At 43.6% G+C, this 21,318-nt stretch overlaps 1 protein-coding gene across 1 annotated transcript in view; it reads right to left on the bottom strand.

Annotated features, from left to right (window-relative positions):
* The window catches only part of SEMA3A (semaphorin 3A), a 192,817-nt gene that overhangs the window by 116,100 nt on the left and 55,399 nt on the right, over positions 1 to 21,318 (bottom strand). The window contains exons 2-3 of the mRNA XM_081191631.1: positions 9,271 to 9,428; positions 3,948 to 4,010 (exon numbers count right to left, since the gene is read on the bottom strand). Coding sequence (XP_081047757.1) covers positions 3,948 to 4,010; positions 9,271 to 9,428 — 221 coding nt within the window. The remainder of the gene's footprint in view (positions 1 to 3,947; positions 4,011 to 9,270; positions 9,429 to 21,318) is intronic.

The following is a 21,318-nucleotide window of genomic DNA, read 5'->3' as shown; positions in this document are numbered from 1 at the left end:
TGTTTCGCTTTAGATCCATGTTGTGCAACAGAACACAGTTGTGCATTCAGCTCTGCCCCTTCTCTTGACCATTGGGTTGGCTTCATAGCAACCTACCCCATTGGTAACTCACAGAGGGTGCAAGGTACAATTTTCTTTTAGGACCTGGCTGCCTTCTGGTACCCTTTAGGATGGAGTGCAGAAGACTGACTATGGCCCCACGTTCCTCTCCTTCATTAAACTGCAAAACGTTCCCTGTTGTGCAACATGCTGCACACCCCATTGTTGTTCTGCACTTTCTGAGAGTCAGGCAGTGCAACTGGCTCTAAACCAGAACTCGTTTAGGGGAGAGGAGCATTGAGCGTTTGACCTCACAGAGTCAGCTCATATATTCATCAACTGATCACCAACAGTATAGCAATCAAGGGTAGATAATGCAGGTGGCAGGCAGGCATTTGGGAACCAGATTATGGTCTTCCACATACAGTGGATTCCAGAAATAATCTCAGCATTTAAAAAATGACCTTAAAAGCAATGATATAAAGAAATTTGCAAATGTATCATATATCATTTTTACACTCTTAACAAAACACTATTTACAAATGATCCATTAAGAAATCCAGAGTTGTAAAGATATAGTTTCTTTTATGTTGGAATTCTACTTCTATCTGATATACCTAGGAGAACATTGCCAAGAGCTCTGAAATTTGGCAACTCTCCAGAAAAGAACCCATCTACAGCAATGTCTGTATTTCAAATCTCACATTATTATGGGACCAGAAGATATAGCCATACATTTGAATATTTCATTCTAGTTGCAAAAGTTTCATTTGTGGAACAAAAATTTAAAATACTTGCAGGAGTCTAAACAAACAAAAAGCATGTGTTGGGAACCACTCATAGATACCAAGCCTAGAAATTTGTGTTCTTGGCATAGGACTTATTCCCTCATTGTCTGCTTGCATTTCTTTTGCCAAAGTTTGTGTTCCTTGTAGATGTTGACAGGTATGTGTACAAACCCAGGGCATGCAGAGACAAGAAGTTGCAGTACAGAGGAATGGACCCTTAATCAAGATTATCTGTATGTGCAGAATTCCCTTCTCTCAATGCACAAGAGAACTATTTTTATTTGCCTTCCCTTCCCTCTCCCCTCAGAAATGTAAGCTGATGGTGATTCTCCCTAGTTATCAATCTGCAGTACAATTCTGGCATGCTACATGTCAAGACCTCAGACTATATCAGTTTCATGGTCCTGTGTGATTGACACTGACGCGTAGAAAGAACCATTTGGACTCCAGCAGAGTGAAAATACAGCCCACAATCCAATACAGTTACAAAAGAAACCTTTAGTCTCAGGTCATGTTTGAGGTGACCGGTGGGGTTTGTATACACGGCATACAGTTAATATTCATTTCATATAAGCAGCGCAGCTGTTGCAGCTGGCCTATTGCTAGGGAATTTGAATTTTCAGTATGATGGAATTGGTTGTGCCTTGAGATTAATAATCACATAGTTTAAAATAAAAATGGCTATAAAAAAAATAAAGAACTTGATTTATAAAGTTCTAGGCAATCACAAGAGTGCAGTATGTGCTATCCTGATAAGGATATGCTGGTACTAATATGAAACACGCATACACACACACACACACACACAAACACACACATGTACGGTATTCTCTCCTTAATGAAAGCCCACTGAGATTTCCTTGATCATCTATATGGGTTTCTGAAGTTGTGCCAACAGAAAGGAGCACATACAAAGCAATTCCCAAAACTGTCTTCAGTGATTTTGAAAAACTATCATCGTATTTTACTTCCCCCTTGAAAACCGTATGGTTGAAGTAGAGTTCATTTCTAGTATTTCTAAAGTCTAGCTAGCCCAATAAAAAGCAACACCTGATTTGACTAGATTTTTATGGCAACTGCAACAGTAGAAACATGTTGAAGACGGCAGACAGTATACAATGGGAAGCAATTTTTGGTGATCTCCCCCTCTTCCCAACAGCTTCCAAAACTCCTCACTCCAAATCTGCTTCAGAGGACTGAGGGGTCCCCAGACCATATTTGGGTGTGAGTCTTCATAGAGCTTCATAGAGCTACAGAGGAAGGCACAATAATCACAAAGCGTGTTCTCCTTCATGAAGAGCACGTGTTGCTGGGCGGGAAAGAGTTTGGCCACCATTAGCAGAGGGCTGGCTGTTGCTGGGGTGTATTATATGTTGGCATTTTTTGATTGACAACCCTAGTCTTTAAATGCCCTGCATGCAGCGTTGAGCTTTCTCTTTTCGTTGCGCGCATCAGATCACCCGCCCTCCCTCCCTATTTTAGGCTGTTCGCTTGACCTTGCTATGCCTGTCATGGGGTTGTCTGCTTTTGGGGCAGGGGCCTGGTAGGAATTTTGTCCATTTGGCTGATTGGCTGGTGCCATTTGGTTTTTGCCTATGGCGTAGCAAATCGTCACAACTTGTAAGGTTGCGGTTAGGCATTGGTTTGGGAATAGGTTGGTGGAGGGGTATGGATTTGGCTGTGCCTGCCCCTCCAAAATGCTGCTGCTGCAAGGGTTTTCTGTTAAAGGAACCCAGGGGCTCACTATGCTTTTGTCCAAACCCTGTCAAGGGGCTAGGGCCATGCAAGAGCCCCAGGGAGCATTTGGGGAGAGGTGAGACATGGTTCCCAGTCCCGTCTCTCTCCCCGGGTGTCTTACCCTTTTCTGACTTTGCAGCCATGCGAATGTCAGACTGTCCCCGTGTGGGGTCAGATAGTCACAACCAATGCCTAAGCAACCACTCACATTGCTTGTAATTTAATAAAGTTGTGGCCAATATTATGCCAAAAACCTTAAACAAAAATAATGTGTCACTTGTGTTTTATTAGGGGTTGTCTTGGGGACCTCAACATGCAACAAACAGCATCTCTTCCTATTCTGCCTTACCATTAGTTGAGCAACATTGTTGGATGCAGCCCATATGTCATAAAGATTAAGTGTGTGATGGCATGGAATTGAACGTAAACATTCTGTTCTCCAGCTTCAACTTGGGCAATTTTAAAAACTCTTCCTCTGTCTTAGTCCTGCTAAAATTCCTGTTATTTTAACCTCTCTCTCTTTTTTAATAAGAGAATATATGGAGAGAGGCCATTGTTCACTGGAGACCAGGTTAAGGGTTGTGAACCCGTTTTCACTTATGACCTGAGACACTATTGGGATGCGGACCTCCAGCGGTTGACATTATGAATATTTTAGTGAATTTTAGTGAATATTTTAGCTCCGTTCTCCCTTCAGCTATTGCAAACACAGTGATTTCCCTTTTGGCCTATATGGAATGTATTCATTTTCCGTATGGTTAGTAAATGTCCCACATCTTTTTTTCCACTCAATACTCCTACAATTTGCAACCAGCTTTCTCTCCAATAGATCATATGGAAGGGATGAGGAAATGGGGGAGGGGAAAGAGTGATGGTAAGAAAATGAAGGCCTGAAATAACTATTTTCATTTTCTTTCTTTCTTCTTTTTTTAGAAAAGAAAATCACAATGGGAAGGGGGGGGGGATTAACATCACTTAGGCATCAATGTGTTCCTGTCAGGGAAGACCCCTGAGGCCTTCCTGGCAACTTCTTGACATTAATGAGGTTTATTGCATTCACAATGGTCTGTCTATTCAGCACACCCTGCAGATTGAGAGCCTCAGTCATTACAGAAATGAGGTCAAACTTTTTAGATTCCTTAAATAAGGGGACAATTATATGCTCATTCCCTTATATGTAAGCCTACCTTCACAGGTTTACATGGGAAGAAAGAAAAAAAAACTGCCTTTACACAAACCTAGCACAATGAAGCAATTCTTAAATAAAAGGGTAAAAGGGGGGAAAGAATCACAAGCTTTAAAATTTAAAAAGATGAGAGTTCATGAAATATTGACTAGCTTTACAAAGGACAGGAGAAAAGAGCGAGGCAGATTTGTACTTACCAGAATATCTTTTCCGGCCCACTGGCATTCGTCCCTCCGGGTATGAGATACAGGCCAAACAATCTAAAGATGTAACATAAAAATCACTTTAGGTCATTTCACGCTCCAACAATTGAGAATTGTGCATAATGTCCCCCAAATGCTGGTCATCTCTCTCTCCCTCACACTTTTCTTATGCATTATCGATATCAGTATTTCTCCGTATCAGATTGCTATTGCTGTTGTACAGCAGAAAATATCATTGCACATGTTGACATTTCTCTTTGTCTTCTGCTGGCTTTCCTCTAAAGCGAAGGCCCTGGAGTCATGTAAATATCGTTCAAACCAGATTTCAAATCAGAAACCGGAGCACTATGTCAGAAGCAGCAAACCCCAGGCCAGTTTGCCATCCCATGTCTCGTGGTCACCCCAAGGTAGAACTCTACCTCAAGGGGCAGGTAGCTGAGACACCCCAACATTATGCTGAATTTTGGCTCTTTGCCATCATATCGTTCACCATTAACCTCCGAGGCTAAAAAGGGGAACCAGAACAGTCAACAAAAAAACTGAGGAGTTCTGAAGCCTGATGAATTAATGCTGTGTATATTAGAGATTGTATATAGGCAGATCACCATACTATAGACATATAACAAACTGAAAGTTATGTTTCTAAATATTTCTTTTGTTTTCTGTTAACCTAACAAAGCTTAAATACAAGACAATAGTAATTAGGTAGGGTGGTCCACCATTTAAAACAAACAGGAAGGCTGTGAGGCCCTGAATTCTGTCCCTGGGTGGGCCTGTCCCTGGTTGTTTAATGGCTTTTCCATGTTCAGAAGGAATCTCAGCTACTGGAACAAATAAGGGTCAGCCATTATGCCCAGACCCTGCCTGCAGACTCCCAGAGGCATCTGATTGGTCACCTCTGGAAACTGGATGCTCAGCAAGAGGGAGCAGATGCACTAAGGCCATTCTGATTCTTGTGACCCATGGCTTTGGTGCCAATAATTCTACTGAGATTCACAATCTCAACCTCAGATTGCGTTCCTTATTAGTTCTTCTGGAACATCCATTTCGTCTTCTACACCAAAAGCCCAAAGACCCTCATAGTGAATTATTCATGTATTTCAAAAAGCTTTTAGGAATTGCCTATAGAATAAAACATGATCTTCCAATAATGCCAGGCTAAGATTCAGTTGGGAGCCTCAGATAATGCAATATGAATGGGAACATGACTGGATCGTAACCTTCGTTTTAAAACAGTTTCCTGACAAAGCAGGAGAAGGTTTATTTAGAAAAATATGGCAGATTAAGGCAAAATTAGGAGGGGAAATATACAAAGTTCAGAGCTTCAGTCTGGATTTTTTATAAGCTTGAATATGTCTGATAAAATGCTTGAATACGAACAATAGCCTCTTGTAAACCTATGAAATGAGGTTGAAAATTCCATGAGAAGAGACTCTCTTGAAAGCTTGTTCTTTGATTCCTGGCTAAAGAAGTGCTGAGACAGGTGAATAGAAGGTGGGTGAGAGAAGCAGAATGAATGAACTGTGAGCTGGAAAATATAAAGTCTTCTGATCCAGCTAAAGAATCCACCCGCACAAGGAGCCTTACACACATGCAGCAAATCGGGATACAGGTCTGTATCCACATTGGCTGGACGCATGTTTCAATAAGGAAAGGAACGGGCATCTCACACTGCCACCCAATGTGGCTTAGATGGTTTTAAAAGGATTATACAAATTCACAGAGCATAGGCATGTTGATAGCTCTTAGTCATTAAAATATTCTGCTGATTTCTTTTCCTTCTCATTCCACTTTTATCAGAATTCTGGATATCACACCATTTGCCCATTTCCACATTTACATCTATGGTATATCCCATGCGTGGTGTATGCCTGAAAGTGCCTGTTTTGTCCATGCACAGACCTTCCCCTTTCTCCAGGCTTCCAACCATCACCTCACAAGCACATAAAGTACTAAGCAGGTTATTGTGTGTTGTTGGGTTTTTTTAAAAAAACAACAACAACTGTCCAGCCATAGGAAGTGCTTGATGAACAGTTGCACATGCATTTGATGTCCATCATTTCTGTGGCACCTGCACTGTCAAAAACCCTCAAAAAATGCTGACCAGGATTTGTGCACCATCAGCAAACACAGGCTGAGGTATTTTGCAATGCTTCTCCACTTGGCTTTGCATGAAGCACCAAGCGGAATGGAAAGTTTAGGGCTGTGTGTCAAAGAACCAACTTCTGGTTTGAAGCATGGTATCAAAAGAGCGGCACTAGCTAGTGAAGGAGAGAGAGCCCTCTCCCTGCAGAACAACAGTTCCAGCACGGGGAAGTTAACACATAGCTTCCTCCCTCCCAATGCCTTCTAGCTTTTACAAACTTAACACACCCTTGTACCATCCCATCTGTTGCATGAGAGATGTACAGCCATTATTTCCACAAGGTTTCTGGGAGGATGGGACAGAGGAGTTGCAAGCCCATCCCATTTCATTCCAAGGGTCTTTGATGCCTCACTGGTTTCACTGTTAGATTCACAAATGACTGAGCAGGGGTGGAGAGTGAAACTGGCAAGATTATTGTTGTTGTTTCCTTAATAGTTCCTTAATAAATAACCTAGAAACAAAACCCTAGGCTTTCTGATGCTGCCCAAGTCCCACTCTGGTACTAAAAAAACAAGCGCTGCAAGTTTGTGGTCTCTTTTCCCTTTCCACTAAAGGGAAAGGAACAAAAGCAACAATCTTCCCAGAAAGAACATGTCTCAGGTGTGCCCAGGGACAAAAGTTGGTGTGGCAGTAGAAGACATCCTGAACTAGATGGAGCTTTGATTTGAATGATGCCTACAGAATCAGACCAAACCTCCACAGAAGCCTCCTTCCAACAGTTGCCAACTAGATGCAAACAGAAAGCCCTAATCAAAGATGAAGGTCCTTTGTCCTCATCATCTGGTATTCTATCTATGTCCATCAGTAAACATACGCTCTGTGAATTTGTCTATTCATGATCAAGAACTACAAGTTGTATGTGAAGAGATGTGGCTCACAGCTCATGTGTGAATTTACCACTGGTTCTCACAACTTAGAAGAACAGGGCTCCTCCCCTCCCATAGCAGCACGATCTCTCTTTTTAATCATTCCAGATGTTTTCTGCATTGCACTGTGAATTCCACAGAACATCCAAATAAATAATCAGTTTCCTCTATGGTTTCCCAGCTTTGCCTTCATCTTGATCCTCAGAGAATACAGATGAATACCCTGAGTTACTTCAGAGTAAAAGACTGATGTATTTATTGCCATCATACAAGAAAGCAAACAGGCCAAAGGTCATACCAAGTCAGAAATAACACCCCACATTGAAACTATACTTGTATTGTAATAAGGTTCATTTATAGATTCTGTAACTCTCTCTCACACAAACACACACATTTCAGTTCTTGACTGAAATGACATACAATTGCTGTATTTAAGCTGCATTTTAGCATAGGCTGAAGGGCTCATTAAAATATATTAAATGATGGATGTCTTTTTTATGTTAAAGGGTGAGGGGAGCACATATGCACCAAAGTGTACTGCTGAAACGTGCATCAGCTTCTAATTTAAATCTGCAACTTCAAGTAAAAGCCAGGTCTTCCATCATAAGAAAAGAGCTCTCTACCCATCCATCATGCGTCTATTAGTGCCCCATCGATTATGGTTTATTAACAGAAGGAACATATTACATGGAAGTGCCTGGTGTCAAGGAAGGGAGAAATGGAACGAGGGCTCATGATCCCTTTACGTAATCTGCTCTTTTCATCACCCTGGTCTTGTGTAATAAGGAATATTTAGAAGAGGATGCTCAAAAATTAGCTGTTTTAAGCCAAGAGGCTGCAGCTGTCTTGAGCTAATCCTAATATTAAGGCTTCTGAATAGACATGCATATAGGATTGCACTATAGGGCCACATTTATAAGCATACTACAATGAAAGTCCCATTGTACTCACCCAGTGGGATTTACTTCCAAATAAACATGTACATATTGTGCTGTGGGGCTACTGATAATATTTTTGCATTCTGGAGGTTCCAAATGAGGGCCACAACCATTGGAAACGGCTTCCTTGCCACACACAAAATCTCCAGGAATGGAACTGGTATGCTGACTAATGCATGCTGGATACCCATCTGTCACGGATGCTTTAGCTGAGATTCCAGCATTGCAGGGGGTTGGACTAGATGACCCTAGGGGTACCTTCCAACTCTAAGATTCTATGAACATGATTAGCAACTTTTGAAACTATTAAAGCCACAAGAATGACCCACTAGCCTGAGAATCAGCCCTTGTCATTCATATTTTGTTTAGCAGATGCTACAAACGAGGACTAAGCCAATGAGGCAGGGCAAAGGCAAACTCCAGCCTTCCAGACTACAATTCCCATCATCCCTGACCACCGGTCCTGTTAGCTAGGGATGATGGGAATTGTAGTCCCAAACATCTGGAGGGCCGGAGTTTGCCTATGTCTACAATAAGGGTGGTGAAATAGATTGTTTAGCTGTAACTGATACCTGATAGTCATACAAGTGGTTCACAAGATGACCAGACATCTTTTTAAAATTATTTAGCTAAAGAGAAGACACACTTGAGTCTACTATTGAACAGGAAAACTCCTGATGTATACCTGCTCTATCACTTCAGTTCCTTCTGGCCAAGCATGAAGATGAAGAATAACAGTGAGGAAGCTATACAGATGAGACCTCCCCCTCCCCCCCCCAAAAAACAGCTGGAACAGGTAAGCAATTTGTCATTCTGCTGTGAGATATATTTGCACAAATTCATATTTAGGATCCAGGTAGGGTGATCTGGGGAGAGGTGGAAGGAGACTAGGCTGGCATATGGCTTATCCACGCAGGTACATAGGAAGGTCAGAGAAGATCAAAGGCATGTTTTTTAAAAAAACTTTTTATGTTCTACTATATACAAAATACAATGTTGCCATCACACATTTCCTTTGCCAGCGGTTGTACACGGGAGTTGGGCATCCAAGGCAAGAATCACTTACTTCAAAAATCAGTGTTTAATTCTAGGCTTTATGTATGTTCAAAAACTGTAATTAACGGATATGGAAATCTTTTTCCTAGTTGCTGGTGTGTGGGAGCTGACTGTAGTTACTCACTATTGAAGGACTCGGAGGCACTTCCATCCATTCTTAATTTATAGTATGCAGAAGAAATCTGCCCCTCCAGATGTTTTAGAATACAGCTCAACCCCAGCCAGCAAATAGTCATGTTCCACAACATCCGGAGGGCACCGGGTTGGGAAAGGCTGTAATATAGCTAGATCAAACCTAACTTGAAAAGTACCTTTTGATATTCCTTGATGTTGACTAGGTTGAAAGAAAATATGTGATCCTTTGCTCCAACGAAGAGTCTACTTCGCTCCTCATCCAAAAGGAATGTGTGGTAACTGGAACTATTGATCAGTCCATGGAAAGTGATTATATTGTTGGATTCATACATTTCTGCAGGATGAAAGACAAGAAACTTTCAATTAATTTGATAAACAAAGACCTTATCTCTAATCTAAACAATCTTTATTTTAGCAGACTTTGTCAGAATATTGATGTTACTATGGAACGGTGATGCTTGATACTGCTTTAGCTTTTAGTTCATTATTTTATTTACATCTTGCATTTTCTACTACGTTGTCATAGAATCATAGAATCATAGAGTTGGAAGAGACCACAAGGGCCATCGAGTCCAACCCCCTGCCAAGCAGGAAACACCATCAGAGCACTCCTGACATATGGTTGTCAAGCCTCTGCTTAAAGACCTCCCTCCAAAGAAGGAGACTCCACCACACTCCTTGGCAGCAAATTCCACTGTCGAACAGCTCTTACTGTCAGGAGGTTCTTCCTAATGTTTAGGTGGAATCTTCTTTCTTGTAGTTTGGATCCATTGCTCCGTGTCCGCTTCTCTGGAGCAGCAGAAAACAACCTTTCTCTCTCCTCTATGTGACATCCTTTTATATATTTGAACATGGCTATCATATCACCCCTTAACCTCCTCTTCTCCAGGCTAAACATGCCCAGCTCCCTTAGCCGTTCCTCATAAGGCATCGTTTCCAGGCCTTTGACCATTTTGGTTGCCCTCCTCTGGACACGTTCCAGTTTGTCAGTGTCCTTCTTGAACTGTGGTGCCCAGAACTGGACACAGTACTCCAGGTGAGGTCTGACCAGAGCAGAATACAGTGGCACTATTACTTCCCTTGATCTAGATGCTATACTCCTATTGATGCAGCCCAGAATTGTATTGGCTTTTTTAGCTGCCTGTCTTATAATCTGTGGCAAATCTGACACTACCCGCACCCGCCAGTCTCTTGCGCTCCATTCTACATAATTGTTGCAGCAACCCCTGAGGTATCAGTGCCCACTGCAGCCGAATTGGTCGTGCTACCCTAAAATAGCCTCTCTTGTTGTATTTCAAACCATGTGGGGTTTCTCAATAGGAAGGCAGACAGAAATTAACTACAGTACTCCCACCACTCGGTTTCCTCCAAATAATCCAGAACTGTGCTTTGGTCCCCAAAGAGTTTAAGAGATTGGTCCCCAGCAGCCTTAACAAAGTACAGTCCCCAGCATGTTTTGGAGAAAGTCATGTGCTTTAAATGCATGGTGGGCATGTGACCTGTGTTATCCATTCACACAAGTAATGCATGAGAAGAGTTTGTGGATTTCAACTCAGATACCCCCAGCCCGAGGGACGCGGGTGGCGCTACGGGTTAAACCACAGAGCCTAGGACTTGCTGATCAGAAGGTCGGCGGTTCGAATCCCCGTGACGGGGTGAGCTCCCGTTGCTTGGTCCCTGCTCCTGCCAACCCAGCAGCTCAAAAGCACATCAAAGTGCAAATAGATAAATAGGTACCACTCCGGCGGGAAGGTAAATGGCGTTTCCGTGCACTACTCTGGTTTCTCCAGATGACCCGGAAGCTGTACGCCGGCTCCCTTGGCCAATAAAGCGAGATGAGCACCGCAACCCCAGAGTCGGCCACGACTGGACCTAATGGTCAGGGGTCCCTTTACCTTTACCTTTACCCCCAGCCCAACACTCTACCCCTGCAGTTGGAGGCAGCAAGGACAGACCTTGGCAATAATCCACCCTGTGCAAGGCCAACATTTGATGCCCGGCCCTTGCGGTGCTGGCGTGAGTCGGACTTTGAGAAGGAGAGGCAAGGCTCTTATCGGATCCTAGACACTCCCTACCTCCTTTCCAAAGCCCGGTAAGCACTTGGCTGGCTTTGGGAAGGAGGCCAAAGAACTCTGGGACCCCGTCAGAGCCTTCACACCTCCTTCCTGAAGCGCTTACTGGGCTTTGAGAAGGCGCCCTCGGCTGTGTGCCCAGGGTGGCTGCACTGCTAGCAGTACCCTATACCCACCTCTGGGGGCAGTATGAGTCTGAGAACCAGTTGCAGGGATTCCACAGTGGGACGGCACTGCTGCTATCTCACAGGCATCTGTTTGGCCCCTGTGAGAAGGAGATGCTGGTCTAGATGGGCTCTAGATGGCCTGATCCAGCAGAGCTCTTCTATTTCTCACCATGGGGTTTTAGTCATCTTTCAGCTTTTACATTTTTAAAAAAATAGCTCTTCAATCAATGCCTGCTAGAATACCCATGAAAGGCAACTGAAGAGCACAGCAATGCCACAGTTTCAGTCGATGCAAATCCAATCAAGTTCAGTCCACTTCCATAAATTAATTAGTTTCAGTGCATTGTATTATCTAATCTTGATTTTTTTTTAGCACCACGAGGACACAAGCAATACCAAGAGAAAACTCAAATGCTAACGATGAGACAAGTTTGGGGACAAACAAAGATGGCCTTTTTAAACAATGCTAAGTTTATAACAGACCAAACCAGGCAAGAGCCCCAAATAATGAATGCCTTTAAAGAATCACTGGACTTAATGTTGATCTTCTAGGATCTCGTTTTAAGGATGGAGACATGCTGTGAACATGACTTGTACAAACATTGCCCACCTGTTCACAAAATCATTCACGGACTTCCTCCATGCTTTCCCCAATTATTTCTCCTAGTGACTGTAACTGTACTCCAGCATTTGCTGTAATTAGACAAGGGTCGTTTCTGGAAGAACAGTTTGAATATCATTTCCCTCCATGTAGCATTCTTTTGACATGTTGAGAAAAGAAACCGCTGAAAAGGAGGCTAAAGAATTAAAAATGGAGACTCATAAGCTGAGCATTAAAATTAGAGACTTTGGACCAAACTAGACAGGGTAATAAAATCATGTCTTAAAATTTCCTGCAAACAAAAATTTCCTCCCCGGGGGAGGAAGAGGGTGATAAGGATTAAAACCCCATCCCACAGTTTAGAATTTTTCATAGAGGAAATGGTATGTGGTGGAGGGAAGGTTGAACACTCAAGGTCAGGCTTCCTCAACCTCAGCCCTTCAGATGTTTTGAGACTACAGTTCCCATCATCCCTGACCACTGGTCCTGCCAGCTAGGGATGATGGGAGTTGTAGGACAAAAACATCTGGAGAGCCGAGTTTGAGGAAGCCTGCTCAAGGTGGTATTCAGCTATGTTTTACTCAGTGAAGAGTCATTGAACATGATGAAGTTATGTCCATTGATGTCAACAGGTCTACGCTGAGTAAAACCTAGCTGAATACCAGCCCTCTTCTCCTCCCCATCCCAATTGCTGCTGCAGATATTGTCAGATCTACAGAAATGGAACAAAAATGGCTGCAAGAAAGATTGATGCAACTCAATATTTACAAGACGAGTAATTTAAAGAGTTTCAGGATTTGTCTGCTTTGAATGAAATCACTTTCTGCTGATAACTTTCTGTTTTTGTTCTCCGGTGATCTAGTTTGACAAAAATGTAAGCTGTACACAAATCCCACTACTTATTAACATAATTAAATTCCTTCTTGTCTTAAATGAGAATTGGATTTGGTCCAAACATATTACTGTACTTGATCAAGAAAAACAGCAGCAGATATTAGGTGCATAAGTTAAAACTTGCTTGCGACCTAAACAGGCAGGCTGTGCCAATTGCACTCATTTCCCCATCCTCCCTGCTTTGCTTCTGGCACTTTTCCTCATTGTTATGTTTCTTCTAGTATTAGATAAAGGATCAGTCAAGAAATACCATTACGCAATCACAATGGGGATTTCACTAAATTGCTTCTGATACTTTCTCATTCAAATATTTCCTCCTTCAATTCCCAGGCTTTTGTTTTACAGACAGTTTATCCAGCGGGTCCTTCCTTACTACCTGAAGAACCTTAACTTCATTAGCATGCTGTTTTGCCTGACAATTAGATCTTCTTTCTGTAGGTGTAAATTGGACCAGTTCTCTGGCCATTTCCTTAGCTCAAAGGTATGAAGACCCTGCAGGGGACACAGAGGTGTAAAGTCTATTTCTTCCTCCTCCACTCTTTCTCTTTCAACATCTTAGAGGTGAAAACATTCTTGGATGCTTGCAAGATAAGACCTCACTCATCTCACAGGGGGTGGCTGCTGGAAGCTTTTGCCTCTTACTATGATGAATGGTTAAAGACTCTACAAATGCTGTGTGCTCTAGCCCAGTGTTTCCCAAACGTTTTTGGGCAACGGCACACCTGTGTACTAAAAAAAAATCTCGCGGCACACCACCATTAAAGCCCCGCCCCGTGACGTCAGCGCGCAGCGTCACGCCGGGAGGGACGCACAAAAGTGAACGTTTTTTCCCTCGGCAGCTCCTCTCAGCTGCGCTCAATCCGCCTCCGCGCAGGCTGAGGGAGGGAGGGAGGGGCGCGTGTGACCCGTCTCTGCTGGGAGACCAAACCCAGCGAGACAGAGTCGCGCGGAGGCGCCCAGGCAGCGCTGCCGGCTGCGAGGAGGAGCGCCAGGCAGCAGCAGGAGGCGCGGCCTTTCCTCGCCGCCCCCGCCCCGCCTCTCGCCGCCCGACTCGCCCGCCTCCCTCCAGGCATCTCGCGGCACACCAGCCGGTGTCTCACGGCACACTCGTGTGCCGGGGAACACCGGTTGGGAAACACTGCTCTAGCCTGCAATAACTGGTCCCGAACTTGCTATGGAAGCAGGGCATGTTGGTAAGATGACCATAATAAGTTTTCTTTAAGAAAGGAGTATGACAAGGCTGTATATTGTCTCCCTGCTTATATGCAGAATTCATCATGTGAAAGGCTGGGCTGGATGAATCCTGAGCTGGAATTAAGATTGCCGGAAGAAATATCAACAACCTCAGATATGCAGATGACAAAACACTGATGGCAGAAAGTGAGGAGGAATTAAAGAACCTTTTAATGAGGGTGAAAGAGGAGAGCGCAAAATATGGTTTGAAGCTCAACATCAAAAAAACGAAGATCATGGCCACTGGGCCCATCACCTCCTGGCAAATAGAAGGGGAAGAAATGGAGGCAGTGAGAGATTTTACTTTCTTGGGCTCCATGCAGATGGTGACAGCATCCGTGAAATAAAAAGACGCCTGCTTCTTGGGAGAAAAGCAATGACAAACATAGACAGCATCTTAAAAAGCAGAGACATCACCTTGCCAACAAAGGGCCGTATAGTTAAAGCTATGGTTTTCCCAGTAGGGATGTATGGAAGTGAGAGCTGGACCATAAAGAAGGCTGATTGCCGAAGAACTGATGCTTTTGAAGTATGGAGCTGGAGGAAACTCTTGAGAGTCCCATGGACTTCAAGAAGATCAAACCTATCCATTCTGAAGGAAATCAGTCCTGAGTGCTCACTGGAAGGACAGATCCTGAAGCTGAGGCTCCAATACTTTGGCCACTTCATGAGAAGAGAAGACTCCCTGGAAAAGACCCTGATGCTGGGAAAGATGGAGGGCACAAGGAGAATGGGACAACAGAGGATGAGATGGTTGGATAGTGTTCTTGAAGCTACCAGCATGAGTTTCACCAAACTGCAGGAGGCAGTGGAAGACAGAAGTGCCTGGCGTGCTCTGGTCCATGGGGTCACGAAGAGTCGGACACAACTAAATGACTAAACAACAACAACAACAACAAGAAAAAATCTTAAGGAAGTTAAGTATGGTGTTAAATTTCACAATGGACTTGGTTGTGCTCATTGCAGGAGAGCTATATTATTATTATATTTACTATATTATTATATAATATCATCATCATCGATTGCTGTCACTACAACTATACCAGCTATGCCCATGGTACTTTACAAGAGAGAGAAAGAGAGAGAGGTGTCTCTTCAAGGCACATGAAGCCATATGGCCTGAATGCACCCGAGGCCACCCCTTTCCTGAAGCGAAGCCAGTCTAGTCCTGGTGGTGCTTAGATGGGCAAAAGCCTTCTAAAAAACAGCCCTCCAGCTTTTCTATCCCAATGCAGGAAACTAGGATGTGGAGATGAAGCTGGAGGTTCCCTTGTGTTCTCTATAGAAGGCTAAAATCTTGAAAGTGACTCAAATCCTGAGAGCTACTCCTTTCCTTTCTCCTTTCTGCACCCACTCACCCACTGCTGTCTGCCAGGCAGGAGGCAGGTGGCAGTGGGCAGGGCACATTCATGAGGACACACACAGTCTGGATCTGCCACCCTGAGGCAACGGCCTCACCTCCTGGACAGGCTGGCCTTGTAAATGGTAGGTTAGAAATTCCAAAGACGAACACATTTTCTAGATCCTTCTGAAGGTTGGGGGATTAAAACCTCTGTACAATCTTGAAGGATAATCTCTGTGTGGAAAAGCGTAAGGGGGGTGAGCCACCCTTTAATTCTCCCAGTTCTGATTCTGTACACACACACAGGACAATGCATAACATTTATAACACACAGGCGCAACGTGAAACAGCTAATCGACATCTACGCTGAATGTGATTTTTTCCCCCTTCAAAATACTTGTTCTGCTTCTATTATAAAGTCAGTGGCTGCTTTCAAAATTCAACTTGCCATAGGCTAACTCAGAAGTTCCCATTTCAGTCTCTGCTCAGTCATTTCTCATGCCAATCTATATGCAATAAATAATTCAGAAATGTGTGTTTAGAGGGTGGGGAGCATGTACATATAAATATAGTAACAACAAGAGAGAGGGGAAGAAGAATTGGCCGTATGAGACACTGATTTGAACAGCACAAGGTTTTCAGGCATATCCCAGAGATCCACAAATGTTGTCATGTCATTGTGAACTTCCACTGATAAGAATAGTATCACCGTTTCAGGAGCAAAAAGTAGCACATACCCAAGAATCTATTGAAACAAGTCAAGTTCATTCTGACCTGAACGGAACCTGAATATTTTGGCTTATGTTCTCCTCTCAACTACGACTCTTTACAATGCCAGATTAAATGTCCTAAGGACTAGGATCTTAACCTAGCCTTGAATACATTTTACATGGAGGAACTAACTAGACATACTGGTGGCAGCCACGTGTGCTTAGACCATGGATAAATCAAACCAAAGGAAACTAGATTTAACATCTAATAATAATAATAATAATAATAATAATAATAATAATAATAATAATAATAATTTATTATTTATACCCCGCCCATCTGGCTGGGCTTCCCCAGCCACTCTAGGCGGCTTCCAAAAGAATATTAAAATACTATAATACATCAAACATTAAAAGCTTCCCGAAATGGGATGCACTGTTGAATGGTCACTTTAAAATGTGAAGGTTCATTATTATTTCACAAGTTGTGTATGTCTTTAAGGGCCAGGGCCAGGGCAAATAACGAGACCCAGTCTTACAGCTGTGAAACATAGCAGGTGCTGCTGAGTTGTGTTGATCAAGCTGTGTCAGCAATTGGGTATAGTATATAAGGAGCAGCACCTAGCTCTCCCATTACCCTGGGGGACGGGTTGGCGGTTGGGTCTGGTTTGTTGTTGATGTATTTGGTGTATAAGAAGTTTTTGTTTTTGTTATTAAAACCTTGTTTAAGTTATTTTTGAGTCCCTTTTTAAGGCATGGTCTCCCCAGCAAGCTCTCTGCAGCGCTACTAAACTGCAGATAGCCAACATGCGCAGGTGAGGAGAGCTGAATCCTCCTCTTCAGGCACATTTATCCCAGTTTGCCAGCATGTGGGGCAGTGGGCAAGGAGAAGCCTGGAGCAACATTTGGTACCCATTCCCACTTTATACTCAAGGGCAGAAGCATGAACAAACATGGCTGCCACCATCACATCTAGTTTGAACCTCAGAACAAGGGACTAAGTTCCCTTGCCCTAGTCTTAGACCTGCACTGCTCACCTCTGCAAAATGGTTGGTCAACAACTTGAAGCACTTGTGCTGAATGTAACAATGTCCGTCTTTCCATTTGATCTTTTAATATTTGTATTTTAATATTTTGTTGGAAGCCGCCCATAATAAATAAATAAATTGTTGTTGTTGTTGTTGTTGTTGTTGTTGTTGTTGTTATTATTATTATTATTATTGATCTACCTTCATGTGAGCAAAACAAGGCGAGGCACTATGGGTAGATGAGGGGCCATGTCGATGGAAATTGCCTGAGGATGGAAGGGAGGGTAGAGAGCAGTCTAGCAGAAGGTGCAATGGAGGAGAGAGAGAGAGAGAGAGAGAGAGAGAGAGAGAGAGAGAGAGAGAGAGATCTTGCAAATGTACTGGGGATGGTGAACAACCTGTAGGCATTACCAAAATGATGGCCACAGTTGGAAAACAATCACAGTGTTTTTAGACAATGAGTATAGATGATGCTATTTGAATTTTAATGTGTTGTTTAAAGCAGCAGAAGAATGTGCTACACCACCACCCGTCTGGGTGATTATTAGAAGTTTATCATATGTGTGAGGAGGAGACCTTGAATTTTATGCCCCAGGCACCAAATCTCCTTGGATCAGCCCTGAATTTAGACGAGTAGAATCAGATGGCAAAGTGGGTGTGTGCCTATACAAAGAATAAGCACCACAGTGGCTCATGTGATCCTCTACAAGGTTGCGTATAAATGCGAAGGGCACACAGCCAGATTTGCATGTTGAGAAACGATGTTGTCAAGGGATCCAAATCACTTATCTGTTTAGTGCCTAAAATGGCCAGGGGCTGTTAAATATGACACACAGCCAAAAAATCGACAAGACACAGAGGGTACAGGAAAGTGGATCAGTCAGGGCGAGCAAGGCAAAGCAGGCACACTTTCAAGGGTGTGTTTTAAGTACAGCAAAATGCTCAAGCCATTTACCCACCCAGTTAACGCTCAACCACTGTGCAACCCAGCAGTGGCTCTAGGGATGCTCAACTGGTACGGTTGCATCGGGGACAGAGCTTCTGGGGTGCTGTTATGTCCAATAGAAGGTGAGAGGTGTGGGGGGCACTGGACTTGGGCATTGCACAGGGCACCCCTGAAATCTGAGACACCAAGGCCTGCCATTGGTGCAACCTCACTGTTGTTTCTTAACAGCTCTGCAGCGACTCCACCCGTCTTGGGCTGTATACACTGAGCTACCCTGTTTCCCTGAAAATAAGACAGTGTCTTATATTCATTTCTGCTCCCAAAGATGCGCTAGGTCTTATTTTCAGGAGTTGTCTTATTTTTCCATTAAGAAGAATACGGTACACATTTATTGTCCAATTGTGAATCAGCCGGACTCCATCAGGGCAGAGCGAGCAGCTGGCGGCAGCTTGTCTTGGCGGCGGCACGGGCTCTCTGATTTAAAGAGACCTTGCACTGCCTGAACAGCTCTGGCTGCACTGCGGCCAACCATTTTGCTGTGCAGCGGCGCCCGCCACGACAGTCCAGAGGAGTCAGACGCCTTACGGTAGCTTCGGGGGCCTTATATTCCAGGGAGGCCTTATATTCGGGGAAGGCCTTATTATTGGGGAGGTCTTATTTTCAGAGGATGCCTTATATTACAGCGAGAGGCAAAACTGGAAGTAGGTCTTCTTTTCGGGGGATGTCTTACTTTCGGCGAAAGATGGTACCAAGCACGAGCAATTCTGTGTCCCTAAAGTAAGGCATACATTTAATAAGCTCTCTGCTTTAAAGAAGCAAACACATTAAAGAGTTTTAAGTCAGAAATGCGGAACATGTGGCCCTCCAAATGGCCAATGGAGCTGTAGCCCAACACCAGTGTGGTGTAGTGGTTAAGAGCGGTAGACTCCTAATCTGGGGAACCGGGTTCGCGTCTCCGCTCCTCCACATGCAGCTGCTGGGTGACCTTGGGCCAGTCACACTTCCTTGAAGTCTCTCAGCCCCACTCACCTCACAGAGTGTTTGTTGTGGGGGAGGAAGGGAAAGGAGAATGTTAGCCGCTTTGAGACTCCTTAAAGGGAGTGAAAGGCGGGATATCAAATCCAAACTCTTCTTCTTCTTCTTCTACCTTGGGGAGGACTGCAGGTTCCCCACCCTTGGTCTGAAGCACTGAGCAAATGATATATAAAAAAGGTAATTCCTAATACTGAGCAGGATAATTAATGTCCCTGAAGTACATATGTTGGAATCGTTCTGGAATCTTAATCAGACCCTCCCAGCTGAACAGTTGCTTGACTTTTCATGACTTTGGAGGTGATTTTTTTTTTATTGACCTCAGAAATGTATGTGTCTTGCAAGTGATGATTTGCTTCAAATACATATATTTATGTGAGAGGACTGGGATGAAACACACGTGCGCAGCAACCCCTAGGAGTCCATACAATGACAGCAGCCACCACTCATCTTGTCTGTAGGTAAATCACTATCCTCAGTAAAGCAGCTGGCCTAGATGGCCCATTTCCAGGTTCTCTCCCAAGAGTGCAAGTCTGTGACTTCGCCCCCACTCCATGACCTTCCTATCAGCGCCATTTCCTAGGTTGGAGTCTGGTTCAGCCATCCCTATTCTGCTCTCTGATCACATATCCAGCACATTGAGAAAGTGTCGTTTTTAATTATCTTGAAGGCCAGCTGAAATTTACATCTTCCAAGTCTCCTGATAACTTCTATATATTCTCAGTTACAGCAGAATTTGGAAGAATGTCAGTAGTGGAGAGACCGACAGCATGGGCTCAGTCCAGAGGAGGGCTTTGCAAGCAGCCTGCTCTGTTCTGGTAATACACTTGACTTGAAATGCACAAAAGAACGGGGAATTTTTGCTTTGAGTCACAGACGTACGCAGAACTGAACAAGATGCCAAGTTTCAAGCAATGGAACCCAGCTCGGTTCTCTGTTAAGACAAGGCTGGAGCATAGGCCATCAAGGAAAACCAATTCTGTGACAGGGTGCAAACTGGAATCAGGGATGAAAGACAGTTAATGTAATAGCTTGTGGGCTTGGGGAGGTTTTCCTCCACATACTGCTTAACCACAGACTTCCTGTGTTTTGCACATCATGGCTTTTAAAGAGGCTTTGGCTGAAACGAACTTTTGCTTTTCTTTTTAAGCCTGTTTGTGATCAGCATTCATCAGGCTACAGGCACATCAAATGCTGGCAGCATCTAGAGGTGGACCCCTGTTTTCTCACATGCATGTCTGATGGACAAAACATATGACAGACAGAGATGGTTCCTCTCTTGTTGGACTGCAACACTTTACAGACTCCCAAGAGAGTAGGACTTGAATGGTTTGGTCGCTTTTCTATAGTGAAACATTACAACAACCACCCTGAACATGGGAAACTACCATGCGCTTGGGTTAGCCTTCTGTGCTCTACTTTCTTAATGGTAATCCGTAAACAGACCCCTGTGTTGCAATATAGACAAGCTGAGCAATATAACACAACACGATGGCCAATAACAACGGCACTAAACACTATTTATAGACTAATACAAATGATCAGAAATTACAACCAAAGTCTCTAAATCTTCTTCACCAGTCACGGTAGAATAATTCAAAAGTTTGATATATACATAATCTGTCAGCAAATATCGCCGGAACAGAGTTTCTGGATAACCAATCTGTTTCGTTCAATGCTGATCAGTGACTACAGTCTCATATGAGCATTGATCCAGAGCATATTTTCTACAGCGTTTGTATTTGTTTACATGTAAGATTGGCTTGTTAAGAAATTGAACTGCCTCCTTCTCATATTAATTCTTACAAGTCTGGCTGATCAAGATTGGCTGATGAAGCATTTGCACCCGAAAAGGCTTTAGGGTGACCACGCTGCTTCATTTGCAAGAGGGGCATGTCCCATCGTGTCTTCCTAAAATTCTGTTACTTTTCACACTGTTGTGTACTGAGGTTCTCACCCTGGGCCAGCAGGGGGATACTGTAGATAGTTATACAAATAAGGGATCGAAAGTGACGTTCAGTGATTGGATAGTTTTAGAAAGTTGTTACAGTTACGTTGTACTGGAGCTCTATATAAGCAGGCTGACTGAACAAATAAAGAGCTGCTTTGGAGAAATCGCTGCATCGTCTGCTGTGTCTACCCACAACTTAACACACACCATATTTTTTGTCCCTCCAGATGGCAATAATGCATGACAGA

This window comes from Podarcis bocagei (assembly GCF_964188305.1).
Source record: "Podarcis bocagei genome assembly, chromosome: 4".
Lineage (NCBI taxonomy): Eukaryota > Metazoa > Chordata > Lepidosauria > Squamata > Lacertidae > Podarcis > Podarcis bocagei.
This window is presented reverse-complemented; position numbering and strand designations above follow the sequence as displayed.